The 14,087-nt window shown below is 39.2% G+C and overlaps 3 protein-coding genes across 3 annotated transcripts; all 3 read right to left on the reverse strand.

Moving 5' to 3' along the window:
- Nucleotides 1-911: 911 nt before the first annotated feature.
- On the reverse strand, nucleotides 912-3,301 carry bag1 (BCL2 associated athanogene 1). The gene is made up of 7 exons (XM_076984741.1): nucleotides 3,206-3,301; nucleotides 2,792-2,917; nucleotides 2,562-2,644; nucleotides 2,366-2,479; nucleotides 2,160-2,267; nucleotides 1,985-2,047; nucleotides 912-1,894 (listed from the first exon to the last, which is right to left on the reverse strand). Exons 1-7 carry the CDS (start codon nucleotides 3,240-3,242, stop codon nucleotides 1,802-1,804), a joined length of 624 nt encoding a protein of 207 aa, XP_076840856.1. The 5' UTR covers nucleotides 3,243-3,301; the 3' UTR covers nucleotides 912-1,801.
- A 129-nt stretch (nucleotides 3,302-3,430) lies between these two features.
- Nucleotides 3,431-6,125, reverse strand: chmp5a (charged multivesicular body protein 5a). The gene is made up of 8 exons (XM_076984813.1): nucleotides 5,970-6,125; nucleotides 5,769-5,873; nucleotides 5,455-5,501; nucleotides 5,192-5,285; nucleotides 4,920-4,991; nucleotides 4,591-4,699; nucleotides 4,391-4,506; nucleotides 3,431-4,146 (listed from the first exon to the last, which is right to left on the reverse strand). Exons 1-8 carry the CDS (start codon nucleotides 6,033-6,035, stop codon nucleotides 4,096-4,098), a joined length of 660 nt encoding a protein of 219 aa, XP_076840928.1. The 5' UTR covers nucleotides 6,036-6,125; the 3' UTR covers nucleotides 3,431-4,095.
- A 2,900-nt stretch (nucleotides 6,126-9,025) lies between these two features.
- On the reverse strand, nucleotides 9,026-13,681 carry oprk1 (opioid receptor, kappa 1). The gene is made up of 4 exons (XM_076984892.1): nucleotides 13,533-13,681; nucleotides 13,038-13,285; nucleotides 12,133-12,485; nucleotides 9,026-11,822 (listed from the first exon to the last, which is right to left on the reverse strand). The coding sequence occupies exons 2-4, from the start codon at nucleotides 13,280-13,282 to the stop codon at nucleotides 11,281-11,283; spliced, it is 1,140 nt and encodes a 379-aa protein (XP_076841007.1). The 5' UTR covers nucleotides 13,283-13,285; nucleotides 13,533-13,681; the 3' UTR covers nucleotides 9,026-11,280.
- Nucleotides 13,682-14,087: the final 406 nt, after the last annotated feature.

Genomic DNA, 14,087 nt, shown 5'->3' on the forward strand with positions numbered 1-14,087 from the left:
AACACATGTAGCAAGGTGTAAGGCGCAAGATACCGAGAAAAAGCAAATCTTTCTATTTTAAACGCGAAAAATGTAGGCTACACTATTCTTTCAAGAAACGTCCTAATACAAATTCTAAAACCACAATGGCTTGTCAAATGGCCCATATCTTCTAAAGTAAAAGAGACTCATTTCAAAATAATAACTAAGATATATCCTGTAGCCATGTTTCTTGAAAGAAGATTTAAACATTATGTGGAGTCATGTGCCTTTTGTAAGTCAGAAGATGAATTCCAGGAGCATTTGTTTTTTCATGTCAACATTCACAAAGTTTTTGCATGGACACTAGAAACTCGATTAATCTCAAACTTAACATTCATTCTTTTGATACCATTTTACTTTATGCGGAAAACTTAAGTTCGGATTTCTCTGATGCCACAAATGTAGTCGTACTTTTAGCAAAATACCACATTCACTACAGTAAGTGGAGTGATTAAAAGCCTTCTTTTCTCTTTATGAATGAATGAAATTCATATTACTCTTCATTAAGTAGATTAAAAACTTGTAAAATGCTAGAATCATCTCACACCAGATTTCTCTAGCAATCTATAGTTCTAATCTCATTATATGGCTTTGCTCCTTTTTTATGTATGTACTGTATGTGTATATGCATATGCGTATTATTGTTATTATTATTTGTCTACTGTCAACATGTCATTATTTTGCCAGCACAAGTTCATTTAAAATTATATTGATTCTACAGGGCCTATGCTGACTTTTACTTTGCAAGTTTGGTCATTCTCCTGTACAGAATTTTTTGTTTGTTTGTTCAGCATTGAAAGCTAGTGTTTCCTGTATGTAGTTAACGTATGTGTAGCCGCTTTACGTGAATATCACCTTCTCACAGGTCCACTGCTAAATTGCCAGTCATGTTGAGTGTGAGTGAAGTTTTCGTTTAATCAGTTTAATGTCATGCACAGAACATTTCAGGATGCATGGCTTGAAATGGCATTCGGTCTTTTGAATTTGCATTGAATTAACATGGTTTTTTGACAACATATTCAGGGGTAACAGTAGGTAAATGGTGCCAGGTGCAGTCCATGAATTTGAGTAAGTTGGTCCTGGAAAGTCATTGAAAGGTCCTTGAATTTGATGTTAACCAAGGTGTGGGAACCCTGTATAAGAATCACAACCTATATGACCAATATCCTAAAAATCATGTTTGTACCTTTCTTGCTTTACACACTGACCTTGAAGTGAAATTACATAAATCTCAAACATTCAATATCCATTGCATAATAGGCAAATAACACTCAAAACAAAAATGGCTTGAAGCATGTTAATATTTGACATATTAGGATAACATTCAACCACTTAAGTACATACTATTCAAATGCACTCATTAGATGACAGTCAGTTGTACACTTTTGACTAAATTAGTAAGCAAAAACAAATTTCAAATGTTTACCATACATAAGAATTAAAATGGTCACAAAACAGCAAGTGTTATTTAAGTAGACAGTGAACTGTTAGTGAATCTTGCAAAGTTTTAGATTTATGTAACATGTGCTTGGGTCGTAGAGGCAGAAAGATAATCATGATACAGAATAATCAAATTCCACTCCATTCATTGCAGTGCACCTGAGATTGCTGTATGCATTTCAAACATTAAAAACCTACAACAGATTTTTGGACTGCCCATATTAGGACTGAAAGCATATATAAATGCTCCTGAACCTGCTCCAGTACTGAAGCTAATATGGGTGGTTCTTCAGTCACTCACAGAGTAACTGCAGAGTAACCACTGAAGTTAAAGGAGTTATCACTTTTCTGCAAGGGCTAAATTTTTGGTCTGGATCTTTGCCAGGTGATCCGATATACCAGCTTCAATTTTGTCACATTGAGCAAGGAATCCCTGTGAAGAAGACAAATCAATTCAATATTTGATATGGCAAAGTGCTTCTCAATGTATTTTACACTTGAAGACATGATACAACAACTGCACCTGAACAGCTTTCACAAGTCCCTTTTTCTTCATTCTACAGTCACTAAAATTCTCAGGCAAGCTCTGCAAACAAAATTAAAAATATTTAATGGTTTATTACACAGTTATGATGACAACAAAACATTGATTTGCTCAACTACTTCAGTATGTTCAAAAGAACTGAAACAGAACTCACCACAGCATCTATCTCTTCAAGGATCTTCATGAAGTGTTCAGCAGCAACCTTCACTCTGTGGTCCAGCTTGTTAAGCGCCTCAGCCTGTAAATCCTTCGCTAAAAAACCCTGGAAATAAATAAAATTTTCTCTTTACATCAAATTCTGAAGGTATTGATAATAAGGTACAGAACTGATATAAAATTGAATAAAGCAAATGCACATACATTCTTCAGTCCTGTCAATTCTCCATCCACCTTCTCAAGCTTCTTGGCTGTTTGCTCCACAGACTTTTCTATGTCTTTGAGCTTCTTCAGCTCAGTCTCCTCCTCTGGACTGCTCTATCAAGCACATGTTCATGTTTTCAGAACATACATGTATCCATTTATTCTACTTAAACATTTTAAAGACCACATTGCTTACCCTTTTCCCGATCATCATAAGCTTGCATCCTTGCTTTATTCCAAAGCTTGACAAACTTTCATCCATCTCCTTCAAAGACTTTCCTACAGCACAAGAAACCATGAAAACAGACCTTAGACTTGTTTTTTGAGAAAAACGTTGATTCTTTTAAAAAGATGACACAGTGACAATACAACCCTAATGAATATCCATTATGTTGACACGGTTAATATGTTGCTCAATTATGTTACCTTTGAAAATGATTTTCTGTGAAGGTGCAGGTACACCTGTAGCTTCTGTCAGAGCCTGAGATAAGTCCTTCAGCAGAGGCTCACAGCCATCCTGCCCTGTCACTGTGATGTTGTGTTTGGATGTACCTGGTAACAACGGGGGCAAAGCGTAAAACACATTACATTTACATTTACAAAGAGCATCAATCATTCACACCGAGCGTGTTGTGTGTTCGTGTGGAGTAAACGGAGCAGCTCAACATCATCACATCGGCCTGATTAAAGATATCTACTTAGCTAGCTAGCTAACAGGCATCTAAACAACGTTAGTACTTAAGCTCATTTTTCGTAAACGCGGCAAGTCAGTTGCAAACAGAATTATAAACCTGTTGGTCTAAATTAACGTATAAGGCATGAAACTATAATGGTTTTTACCATATGCAACTATCACTGTAATTGTGTTGTCCGCCATCTCTCTACTTTAGACATTAGCAGTGCGCTAGTCAAACCGGATATGACGTAAAACATCGCTCCCAAAATGATCGTACACTGCCACCTGGTGTTGAAAGTTAACATATACCGTGACAGACGCAAAAGACAAAAGCACAAACGTTCAGGGACTTGACGTTTTTCAAAAAGTAACATTTATTATTCCAGTTGCAAAAATAAATATTTAATATGTGTGGTGCAAATATGTTTTTCTCCTAAAGGGTGGACGAAGAAATTATTTTTTTAAAGCATTTGCTAAAAACAAAAAAAGACATATTCTGAAAGAGCAATTAATATACTCCCTAATTTGTTTATTACTATATTATTATTTTATTATGCATTATTCGTCAATTGTTCAATGACAAAATATAAATCAACCAAGATGATGATGATGATGATGATGATGATGATAATTAGAGCATTAATGTGCAAATGATATTAATCATAAAATGACAAATCATTATATATTTTGTAATTTTTGTAATTGTTTAGATCAAATCAAATCAAATATATTTGTATAGCGCTTTTCACAACACGTTGTCACAAAGCGCTTTACAGGATTTACAAGGTTAACAATACTATGGGTCCAGAACCCTAATGAGCAAGCCAAAGGCGACAGTGGCGAGGAAAAACTCCTTATGATGGTGGGGAATAGGAAGAAACCTCGGGAGGACCAAGACTCAAAAGGGAACCCATCCTCCATTGGGCGAATCATTAGAATACCACTCCAGCACGGTATAAAATCAAAACACAAAATAGCTTCAATACTACACAATGTGTGAGTGCAAACTGGAGGTGAATATCTAGATGATCTTCAACTGTGAACTAGTCTTCACCTATGTGGCTGGGATTTGCGGTAGTCCAAACTCATCCACCAGAATGCCATCCTGAAGAACAAACCAAGCAAGGGGCGATTTAGGAATTGTGCAAAATATGTAAGCCTTTTTAAAGACCATCTTCTGTCTAAGACTACTTCAAAAGGAGTAGCTGTAGAGAAATAAAGGAGTGTAACATTCTGTTTGTGGGACGTCAAGGTGAAGAAGAACTGAAATCTAAGATGGTGGTATTTACCACTACCTTAGAGTTTAGTTCTGCAGCTACAGCTGCTGGTTGGATCAGTGTGAGTGTGACCTTATTGGCTTTGCTGTCCCTGGGCACTGCGTCTGGTATGGAGGGTGCAGACGAGGCTTCGTCCAGATAGGAGCTGTCATCATCCTGCAGGAGCTCATCCCCGAGGGCCTCCAGCTCTGAATGGAAACCCCAAAAACTACACTCAGATGTTTTCAGCATTGCTGTATTCTGTCTCTGCGAAACCCACATAAACTGCTTACCTGCTTCCAGGTCGTCCTCATCGATGTCGGGCGTGCAGTAGCTGCGGCTCAGGGCCTCCTGGACCTCGTTGGCTTCTGCCATCATGTCTTCTAGCTGGTCCTGAAGGTCCTAAACATCAGACATAAGGAAATCCTTCATTCTGAATCAACATAGGATGCACACACAGCCATTGTCATGCCATAATGTTTTTATAAAAATTACATAAACACTAGTATGTTCTGGAATTTTTCCAAGTCATTATTTGCACAAAGTACATTTATGCTAATCTCATAGTGTTGTTTGCACTCATGCTCAGTACCGTAGGACTCTGTAATGCACAATGACATACTTCAATTTGATCCATCTTCACTTCTTTATAAGCCTTTTTCATTTCTTTTGCACCAACCTTCATGGCCTCGACCTAGAAAGGAATATATCACAAAGAACATGCTATAGCTCTGCCGCTTTTTAATCACTGCATGTTTGTTACATTCAAAGTTGGAACACATTTTGTTTAAACACAGTAGCACGAATGCCGTCAAGAATACAGAAATCTGAAGACTGACTCCTCTGAGAGAGGAGACACGAGACACAAAGACAACACAGACTCAGTGTCCTTACTGTTGTCTTAGTGTCTTTTAAAGCCTGAATGGTGTAGTTGGCCTGCTCCATGTTAAAGGTCTGTTGAGCAAGCTGATCTCTCTGGCCCTCGTATCTACACCACAATCACACAGAAGGATAATCATGTCAGACATGCAACACACTATGAAGCATAAAATCTCATTATTTCTGCAATGAGCAAAAACTGTAATGGCAATTTAAATACCACAAATATGCCAAGGGCAAAATGTAAGTGAATGTTTTATATTGTATATACCACTCACATTCTTTTCTGTTTGAGTACTCTCATTGCCTTTTGTTTCACTGCATTCTGTAAGTAAAGTCAAAGTTAAATGTATTTAAATAGGGATTTTTACAATACATGTTGTCACAAAGCAGCTTTACAAATTAATGGGTTTTCTGATCCCAATGAGCAACCCAAACACGACAGTTGTAAAACCTCCTTAGCCGGGTTTTATTCAGACACCTTGGGAGGACCAAGACAAGAAGTTGGAGTTTATTTCAGACTCACAGGGATACATGGACATGACAGCGCATTCTCCCAACATCACGAGTGATGGCGCCGGTGTACATTTACCTTTGCCGGTCCGTCCCTCATCTTGCTCATCTGGTCCTTATACTTGATTAACTCTGCGTCGATTCTCGCGATCTTCTTGTGGACGGACTCGGACCTGGCGTCGATCTGAAAGGTGCATCATTGCATCAGCAGCCATGGCTTTGATGTTCATGATTAAACACATTCCTCAGACGACAAGACAGCAATTAAGAAAGAGCTCACATTTCCAATACATTCTGAAATGTTAGGTGGGCCTTGGGTCTTGGTCCGACCAAAAATGCGGTTCATTATTTATCAAAACTTTGATCGTTGTTTGTGTCAAAAAAGCAAAGGAGTAAATAAATCTGCATCGGACTGGCACGACATCAGTGGGACCAATATCCGGTGGGTCATAAAAACGACCCTAAACTAGAATAAAAGTCACTGGAAATGTTCTGGGCAGGTTCATTTTTGAGGAGATTTCGGAGATTTTTCTATTCAAGGCGGGTTTGTAACAGAGGGTCATGGGAACTTGCTAAATACGATTTTAGACTGTTTCAGACGTATTATTATTGTTGTTATTGTTATCATTATTTCTGATACGAAACGTCTTATCTAGGCCTATCATTTCTACATGAATTATCGTCATGAAGGCAACTCTATTCCTTTAACTGATTTCCAAGATATCAAATTTAAGTTCCCGCTTTGAAGAAAAAAACCCTTTTTTTTAGAGCTTTAAAATCTTTCATAAAGCCTATAGGTACATATATATTTTTATGGTTCATGAAACATCATAAATGTCTGGTTTTAGAACATAAATAATTTTTTAATATGTTCTGCACAGAATATTTTGCGCAGAAATGATCTTCCCTTGACACATAATTAATTTCTGCCCGGACAAATTGGTTAATTACCCTAACATATTTTCTGTGCTTTTATATTTTTTATTTTAAATTCATTACATCACATTCTTGACTGTAACACATAACATTAGTGTTTTCATGATCAAGATTAATAAGCGTGGTGTTGTGTGGTATTGTTACATATGATTTTGTTACAGACAGTAGACCAGATGTAGCATCTCCTTTCGTGGAACAACAACATCAAAACAACAATAACAAGTAATCAACTTAACCCAACAACACAGGAACAGCTCACAGTGGATACCTGAGCAAACTCACTTGCTCAAATTCTCACATAGATTTGAATGTCCTTTTACAACAGCATCATATGAACAGTATATTTACAAAGTGAAGCGCCTATATCATACATTCTGTAGAAGCCAAATGAGAAACCCTGGGCATTAAATACTCATTTATCAAGGCCATCTTTAAAAATGAGTGTTTCATAACCGTCCATGGTCGCCGTGAACTGCTGCCTACAGCCATTAAATTCTGCCATGGCAACAGCAGCACTCCTGATGGTGACAGCCTGCTGCAAACACTATTAGTGCACCTGTGAACAGACAAAGGACGTGAATGTGGGGCCTGAGTCTACTGTACACTCCTGTGAGACCACTAGGAGACCTGAAGCTTGTCAGGCATGTGTGCAAGAAATAAGACTGAACACGCTGTTTATTTTTCTGGGATCATGGTCACATGTTTTGGTGTTACACCGTGAACATGTTGAGAAGATGATGAGGAGGTTGAACACAGATTCTTTTCTCTACTAGGAGCGATTATGAAAACACAATGGCTCATTCTTTTATCTCCTTTACAAGGCATTTCATTTCATTGACAAACATCAGTCATGCACAGAAATTGTAGGCTACATTGTGGGCCAATTGAATTAGCATTAACTGATGTACAGTTAGTTACCATGGTAATGTGAAAGATGTCTCTATTTTCAAGAAATATGAGTGCAGTCCACATATAGCCTATATGCATTTTCTTTAAGTCATTGTGTGAGATGTAATTATCTATGTGTACATTCTAGAACTAAACTTCTGAGCAAGTCACTTATAATAAATGCTTGAAACTGAAAACAAAGCTCTGAGTATATGGAAGCCGGTTATGCACAGAAGGTGAATGTGAATGAGCCTGTTTGCTGTAGATTCTGCCCTTTCTGTAGAACATGTGTGCACTCTGGGTCTGCCCAGTACACGGTAATGGCCTCTTCAAAGCTGATTGGCAACTTGATATACTGGAGAGGGTGACACTCCCTCCCCTGCTGATTGTGCTACTCATTCAATTATCTACCAGATGAAGGTGCGTCTGTGACTACTACATTTACCACATGTAGCAAGTCTCATGCTTCTAAGTATTTGTGTGTGTTATCCACACCAGTAGAAGTGACTGTGATTGTGTGAGGGTCACGTCAGCCATAGGGTCATGTGATGGGAGTTCATGTCAGACCCATTTATGAATAACTTAAAATCAGAATAAATTAAAATCAGAACATGAATCATTAACATATTTTAATGTATTAAAATAGAATCAAAACAAATATTCATTATGTAATTATACTGTTCAATTTAGTAGTGGGTTCTCATATACTGCTCATAGCTCAGATAATACTGTAGCAATTGGCACAGAAAATACTCACTATAGCAAAATGCTTAGGCACTTTTTAAAAGTACTAACAAGAAATTAAAAGTTCACTAATCAAAGGCAAAAAGCAAAATCAACAGAAAAATTACAAGCACATTATACAGTCTTGGTAACTAGATCTGACTTTTGCTAATTGGTAAATCAAACTGACAGAAGGAATTGTTTTCAGATAGACATACACTTAGATAAAATCACTTAAAACGTCCAGTAAGAAATTGTAAAGCATGTTGTGATAAAGACTAGTTAAAGTAATATCTGTGTCCTGATGAAAGGCACAGCAGGTATTACCTTTACAAGTACTGCAACAGACTGGAAACAATGACGAGAAATGAATGCAGTCAGTTTTAAACACAGTCATACTTGCCAACATCTTGATATTTCATATTTCATCATTACCCCTCTTGTTTAAATTTCTTAATTACAGTATTATTTCATGTCAATTCACCTGTATTGTCTCGTTTTTTAAGGTTACAACCTAATGCGTTCAAGGAGGCGACTAACAGCAAATCAATCGATAGTGAAAAATCACTTCATTCAGAAAGTTCTATGTAATAGCTAGTCTATGTAGCTATTAGAATAACCGCTGTCTTTATATACTCAAGTGAAGCACTCTGTAATTCCCAGTTCAGATTGCAGAAATCACAGTTTTAAAGCCTTACGAAGGCTTGGAAAATCTTACTCTGTATCTGAGACCCACAGGTGGTTCAGTATGACCAGAATGTGAAGTCATGTGTGGAACCATTAGAACCTTTCTGCGTTCTAGAACATAACATTACAGCCAACCACGTTAACTTGTAAATAATCAGTGCTTATATTAATATTCATTACAGCCTGAACAATGACTTTTGAACGCTTGACCATGGAAATGCAGACCTAATGTAACTCCATATCATGAATCATTACATGTTTAATCATTAGGTGATTATTCCTGACTTTAACCTCAATGTCCTTCAAAGAATTTCATTGAGAGGAGATATTAGCTTCCCCCACAACTGATTCTTGCACTACACACACATGATTTTCTCTATTCAGATGAAAGATTCTCAAATGTATTTAACAAGAGCAACCTAATTCCAGATCTTCATGTTCTTCTTGTTGTTGGAGAGCCCCCTGTCCAAAATGCACTTCCAGGTTTTGCAGCATGCATTTAAAAATCAGAGATTATACATCAAGGATTAATAGCTGGATTAATAGCTATTACAACAGATTTTTTATTTGATATGGGATATCTAGTCATTTTAAAGTGTGAGCGTACACAAGTGAGATTCTGAGACAAGCACAACTTTTCACAGCATTTCACTCTGCAAAATACGAAAAAATCCAGCAGTGTTCGTGGTCAAAGAACGATTGTTCTCCTGCAACTGCTGTGGACAATGCTAAAGAATTGTGACGCTAGTTCCTGAGTAATGGTTATGTAACACTGTTGATAATTTTTGTTTAGTCTGTGACAGAAAGATTTCACAGTCTTCATAAAACTCACTTGTAATCACATTCACAAACATACTCATCCACACAATTCATTTCAATATCCACATTAAAAACAAAAACTGTCCATTGGCATTATACTCGATTTTGTCCCATAACGAATACATAATAACATGTAATGTTTAGACAGATCAATATATACAGTATTAATCCATTCATCTTATATCAGTCTTTGGTCACTGGCTCTTGGGAATTCGTTTAAAAATATATCACATAAAACCAATGGCACTGGGTGGGGTGGGTTAGGATGTGTTTGGGGTGCAGAGATTTCAAAATGTAACAATATAGGATGGGGCAGCTTGTTCACAATATGCAGTGAATGAATAGAGTAGTGAGAGACTGTGTTACAGTGAATGATGTGTAGTGAGGGACTGTGTTACAGTGAATGATGTGTAGTGAGGGACTGTGTTACAGTGAATGAACAGAGTAGTGAGAGACTGTGTTACAGTAAATGATGTGTAGTGAGGGACTGTGTTACAGTGAATGATGTGTAGTGAGGGACTGTGTTACAGTGAATGAATAGAGTAGTGAGAGACTGTGTTACAGTGAATGATGTGTAGTGAGGGACTGTGTTACAGTGAATGAATAGAGTAGTGAGAGACTGTGTTACAGTGAATGATGTGTAGTGAGGGACTGTGTTACAGTGAATGAATAGAGTAGTGAGAGACTGTGTTACAGTGAATGATGTGTAGTGAGAGACTGTGTTACAGTGAATGATGTGTAGTGAGAGACTGTGTTACAGTGAATGATGTGTAGTGAGGGACTGTGTTACAGTGAATGAATAGAGTAGTGAGAGACTGTGTTACAGTGAATGAATAGAGTAGTGAGGGACTGTGTTACAGTGAATGATGTGTAGTGAGAGACTGTGTTACAGTGAATGATGTGTAGTGAGAGACTGTGTTACAGTGAATGATGTGTAGTGAGGGACTGTGTTACAGTGAATGAATAGAGTAGTGAGAGACTGTGTTACAGTGAATGAATAGAGTAGTGAGGGACTGTGTTACAGTGAATGATGTGTAGTGAGGGACTGTGTTACTGTGAATGATGTGTAGTGAGGGACTGTGTTACAGTGAATGAATAGAGTAGTGAGAGACTGTGTTACAGTGAATGATGTGTAGTGAGGGACTGTGTTACAGTGAATGATGTGTAGTGAGGGACTGTGTTACAGTGAATGATGTGTAGTGAGGGACTGTGTTACTGTGACCCCATGTCTGTCCTCTGCACCTAGTATGAAAATGAATTAGGTATTACTCGTCTCTTCTGAGACATTCTACGTGCCAAGAAGATATTCAAACATATGTTTACAAAAACATGCAGGTCTGGTCATAATTATAGCAAAATAAGTTTAGTGATTACACAATTGGCATTTCCTTTTTATGTGCTCCCTAAAAACATGCATGCACACCCACAAGGCAAAGCTCCACCATTGTAGCTGCTCTTCAGATGGCAGTGGTGACTTGTGTCAGTCCCAGGTCGTTCGAGTCCTCCTGGCCCAGGAAGGAGGACAGCTCCACGTCTAGTCATACGGGCCTGCCGCGACCGCTTCCTCCACCACCTGCTCCGTCCGCGGGGCACGTGTGCTCACGGATGGTGCTCCGCACACGCTGTACACCCTGGCCATCAGCGTGGCCCCGGCCCGGACAACAGAAGTCCCGGAAGCATCGCTTGAAGTTCTCGTCCAGGAACGCGTAGAGGATGGGGTTGAGGCTGCTGTTGGTGTAGCCCAGTGCTACGCAGAAGAAGTAGGCACCCGTGACGGCTGTGGTCTCAGGAACATCAGGTGCCAGAGCCTTGACCAGGATGAAGATGTGTATGGGCGTCCAGCACACGACGAACACGGCCACGACCACCAGCACCAGGCGTGTTATGCGGCGCAGGTTACGGTCCTTCTCACGGGAGCCCGACAACAGACGCACACTCTTCAGACGCAGCACCATCAGTGTGTAACACACCGTGATGATGAGGAGTGGCACCACGAAGCCGAAGATGAAGACGCAGATCTTCATCAGTGTGTCCCAGTAGACGTAGGGGTCAGGGAACTGCAGCGCACACTCCGTGGTGCCTGGAGAATAGAAAGCGCAAAAAAATGTAAAGTGTTTTTATATAGTGCAGTCCAGTACCACCAGTCCAGTACCACCAGTCCAGTAATGCATACAATGTTCAGCAGGAGACAAAATATCACTCCAACAGTTAAATAAATTTTTTGAAAATGTTTTATATTTTTGCCTTTTAATCACAAACTGGATTAGAACAACAAAATTAAATGAAAATGTCTAGGTTAATGTATACAACTTAATCTAAGCCTCTCTTAGCATGTCTTAGTGTAAGATTTCTCAGTCATTCAGCGCTTGACAGCAGGAGCTATCAGGTACCATTGTTGGTCTGAGTGCTACCGAGGACCATAGCGGGGACGCCAGCGGCAGAGGACAGAACCCAGATGAGGATGTTGATGATCTTGGCCTTGAGCGGTGTGCGGAAATCCAGCGCCTTGACCGGATGACAGACAGCCACGTAGCGGTCCACGCTCATCATGGTGAGGGTGAAGATGCTGGTGAACATGTTGTAGTAGTCGATGGAGATGAAGACCTTACACACCACTTCTCCAAAGGGCCAGGAGTTGAGCAGGTAGTCTGTGTTCTGGAAAGGCATGCTAGTGGTGACCAGGGCGTCGGCCACAGCCAGGTTAAAGATGTATATGTTGGTGGCTGTTTTCATCTTAGTGTATCTAGGGAAAATTAATAAAGAGCAAAAATGACAACATTGTTTTCATTTAATTGTTTAAAATAAGATTAGCAACTTTAAAAATGCAAGAGATTACGTATCAAACAGCAGTACTGGGAATTAGAAATGTTACAGAATGCAGCATCCTGCCACTAGGCCTAAAAGCCTTAAAATATTGCACAGACACACACGCACACAAAACCATTCATCACAGTTTAATGCAGGCTATGTGAATTTCCTCGCTTGTGCTATTGCAACACCAAATTGAGCACAATAGGCTGCTGCCATTGTTACTTTTTCATAGTAATACACGCGGCTTGTCCACGTGGGGGTGCCAAAACACCTCTTTCAAATTTACACTCGAACCTTTGGCCAAACATTTTTTCACAACATTATTTCGGGGATTTCGGGAAATTCAATTATATCTTACGTGAAACTTAAAATTTACAGTATTATATTCCACTAAGAGTTAAAATCAGCAAAAATTTGCTTTGCTGACAGTGTTCACACTCGCTTGTTAGGAGTAACACTGCGGCTGCTGCATCAGACGCCTTACCTGATAATGACAAACATCACGAGGCAGTTTCCCACCAGTCCGACAACAAACACCACCGAGTAGACGGCTGTGATTATAGGGATGATAGGAGACATCGAGTCTGTTTCGTTTGTTCTGTTTTCATTCAGCGAGTAGTTGTACATATCAGAGACGCCGGACTGCCATGTGAAGTTTGGTAAACAGTCCTCGGATCCAGCCGATGGACATCTGTCCTCCTTAAAGATCTGCACCACGTTGTTGTCCATCTCCTGATGACAAAAGTAGAGAGAAATCTCTTTTTCCACACTAGATCTTGTTTTCTTTCCTTTTTGTTAATTGTTTATATATGCAGATCGATATAGACAGTCACAATAAACACGAAACTGTATTAGAAATGTATATGTATAATTTAAATAATCAAAGGCAATTTAGAAGTACATCTTATTTTATAATGGCAATGTTTTCTATATAGATCAGAACGACCAAACAACAGAACAATGAAATCAAAATACTTACAGTCAATAATTGTCAGTTGTTGATTAAAACTGGAGAGATACAAATAAAAAGGTAAAGGAGAACTCTCCGTCGAAGATATCAACAGGACGTGTAGATATCAACAGGACGTGTAGATACTCCCTGCACCTCCTCGCCTGATGTCTGCCACCCTCGCGTGCGCGCGCACTGCCTTCGCCGCGCGTGACACCAGAACTCACGGCAGCCGGTCCAAACGTGAGGGGTGGCGGGACCGGCACGTCTTACTGCACTCCTACCTAGTTTCAGTGATCCCCTCATTAAATGTTTATGTCCCACGGTGTTTTCAGTTTCATCCCTTGGTCAAATAATCTGAGGTAATTTCAAAGGCGCTTTGCTATTTGTCACTGATTTTAACGGACGTTACAACAGCCCAAACCTGTGAAGTCATCCCACTGAAACATTCGCGTTAGATTAATGATATCACTGAAACATGTGCATTAAAGCAACACGTAGCCTCCTCTAAAATATCACGTTTTATATATGAATGCAGACAAATACATTTGAACTTGGACTATGATAAAATCAAACCTACGGCGC

This window comes from Brachyhypopomus gauderio, unplaced genomic scaffold (genome assembly GCF_052324685.1).
Source record: "Brachyhypopomus gauderio isolate BG-103 unplaced genomic scaffold, BGAUD_0.2 sc34, whole genome shotgun sequence".
Classification (NCBI taxonomy): Eukaryota; Metazoa; Chordata; class Actinopteri; order Gymnotiformes; family Hypopomidae; genus Brachyhypopomus; species Brachyhypopomus gauderio.

Excerpts from the sequence above, each read along its gene's own strand:
- bag1 (XM_076984741.1), bottom strand. The coding sequence starts at position 3,242 with ATGGCGGACAACACAATTACAGTGATAGTTGCATATG. Across the intron at positions 2,918-3,205 it reads TACAGTGATAGTTGCATATG|GTACATCCAAACACAACATC; the intron begins GTAAAAACCATT and ends CGTTGTTACCAG. Across the intron at positions 1,895-1,984 it reads GACTTGTGAAAGCTGTTCAG|GGATTCCTTGCTCAATGTGA; the intron begins GTGCAGTTGTTG and ends TCTTCTTCACAG.
- chmp5a (XM_076984813.1), bottom strand. The coding sequence starts at position 6,035 with ATGAACCGCATTTTTGGTCGGACCAAGACCCAAGGCCCACCTAACATT. Across the intron at positions 5,502-5,768 it reads TGAGGGACGGACCGGCAAAG|AATGCAGTGAAACAAAAGGC; the intron begins GTAAATGTACAC and ends CTTTACTTACAG. Across the intron at positions 4,147-4,390 it reads GGGACAGCAAAGCCAATAAG|GATGGCATTCTGGTGGATGA; the intron begins GTCACACTCACA and ends TTTGTTCTTCAG.
- oprk1 (XM_076984892.1), bottom strand. The coding sequence starts at position 13,282 with ATGGACAACAACGTGGTGCAGATCTTTAAGGAGGACAGATGTCCATCG. Across the intron at positions 12,486-13,037 it reads GTGATGTTTGTCATTATCAG|ATACACTAAGATGAAAACAG; the intron begins GTAAGGCGTCTG and ends AATTTTCCCTAG. Across the intron at positions 11,823-12,132 it reads TAGCACTCAGACCAACAATG|GCACCACGGAGTGTGCGCTG; the intron begins GTACCTGATAGC and ends TCTATTCTCCAG.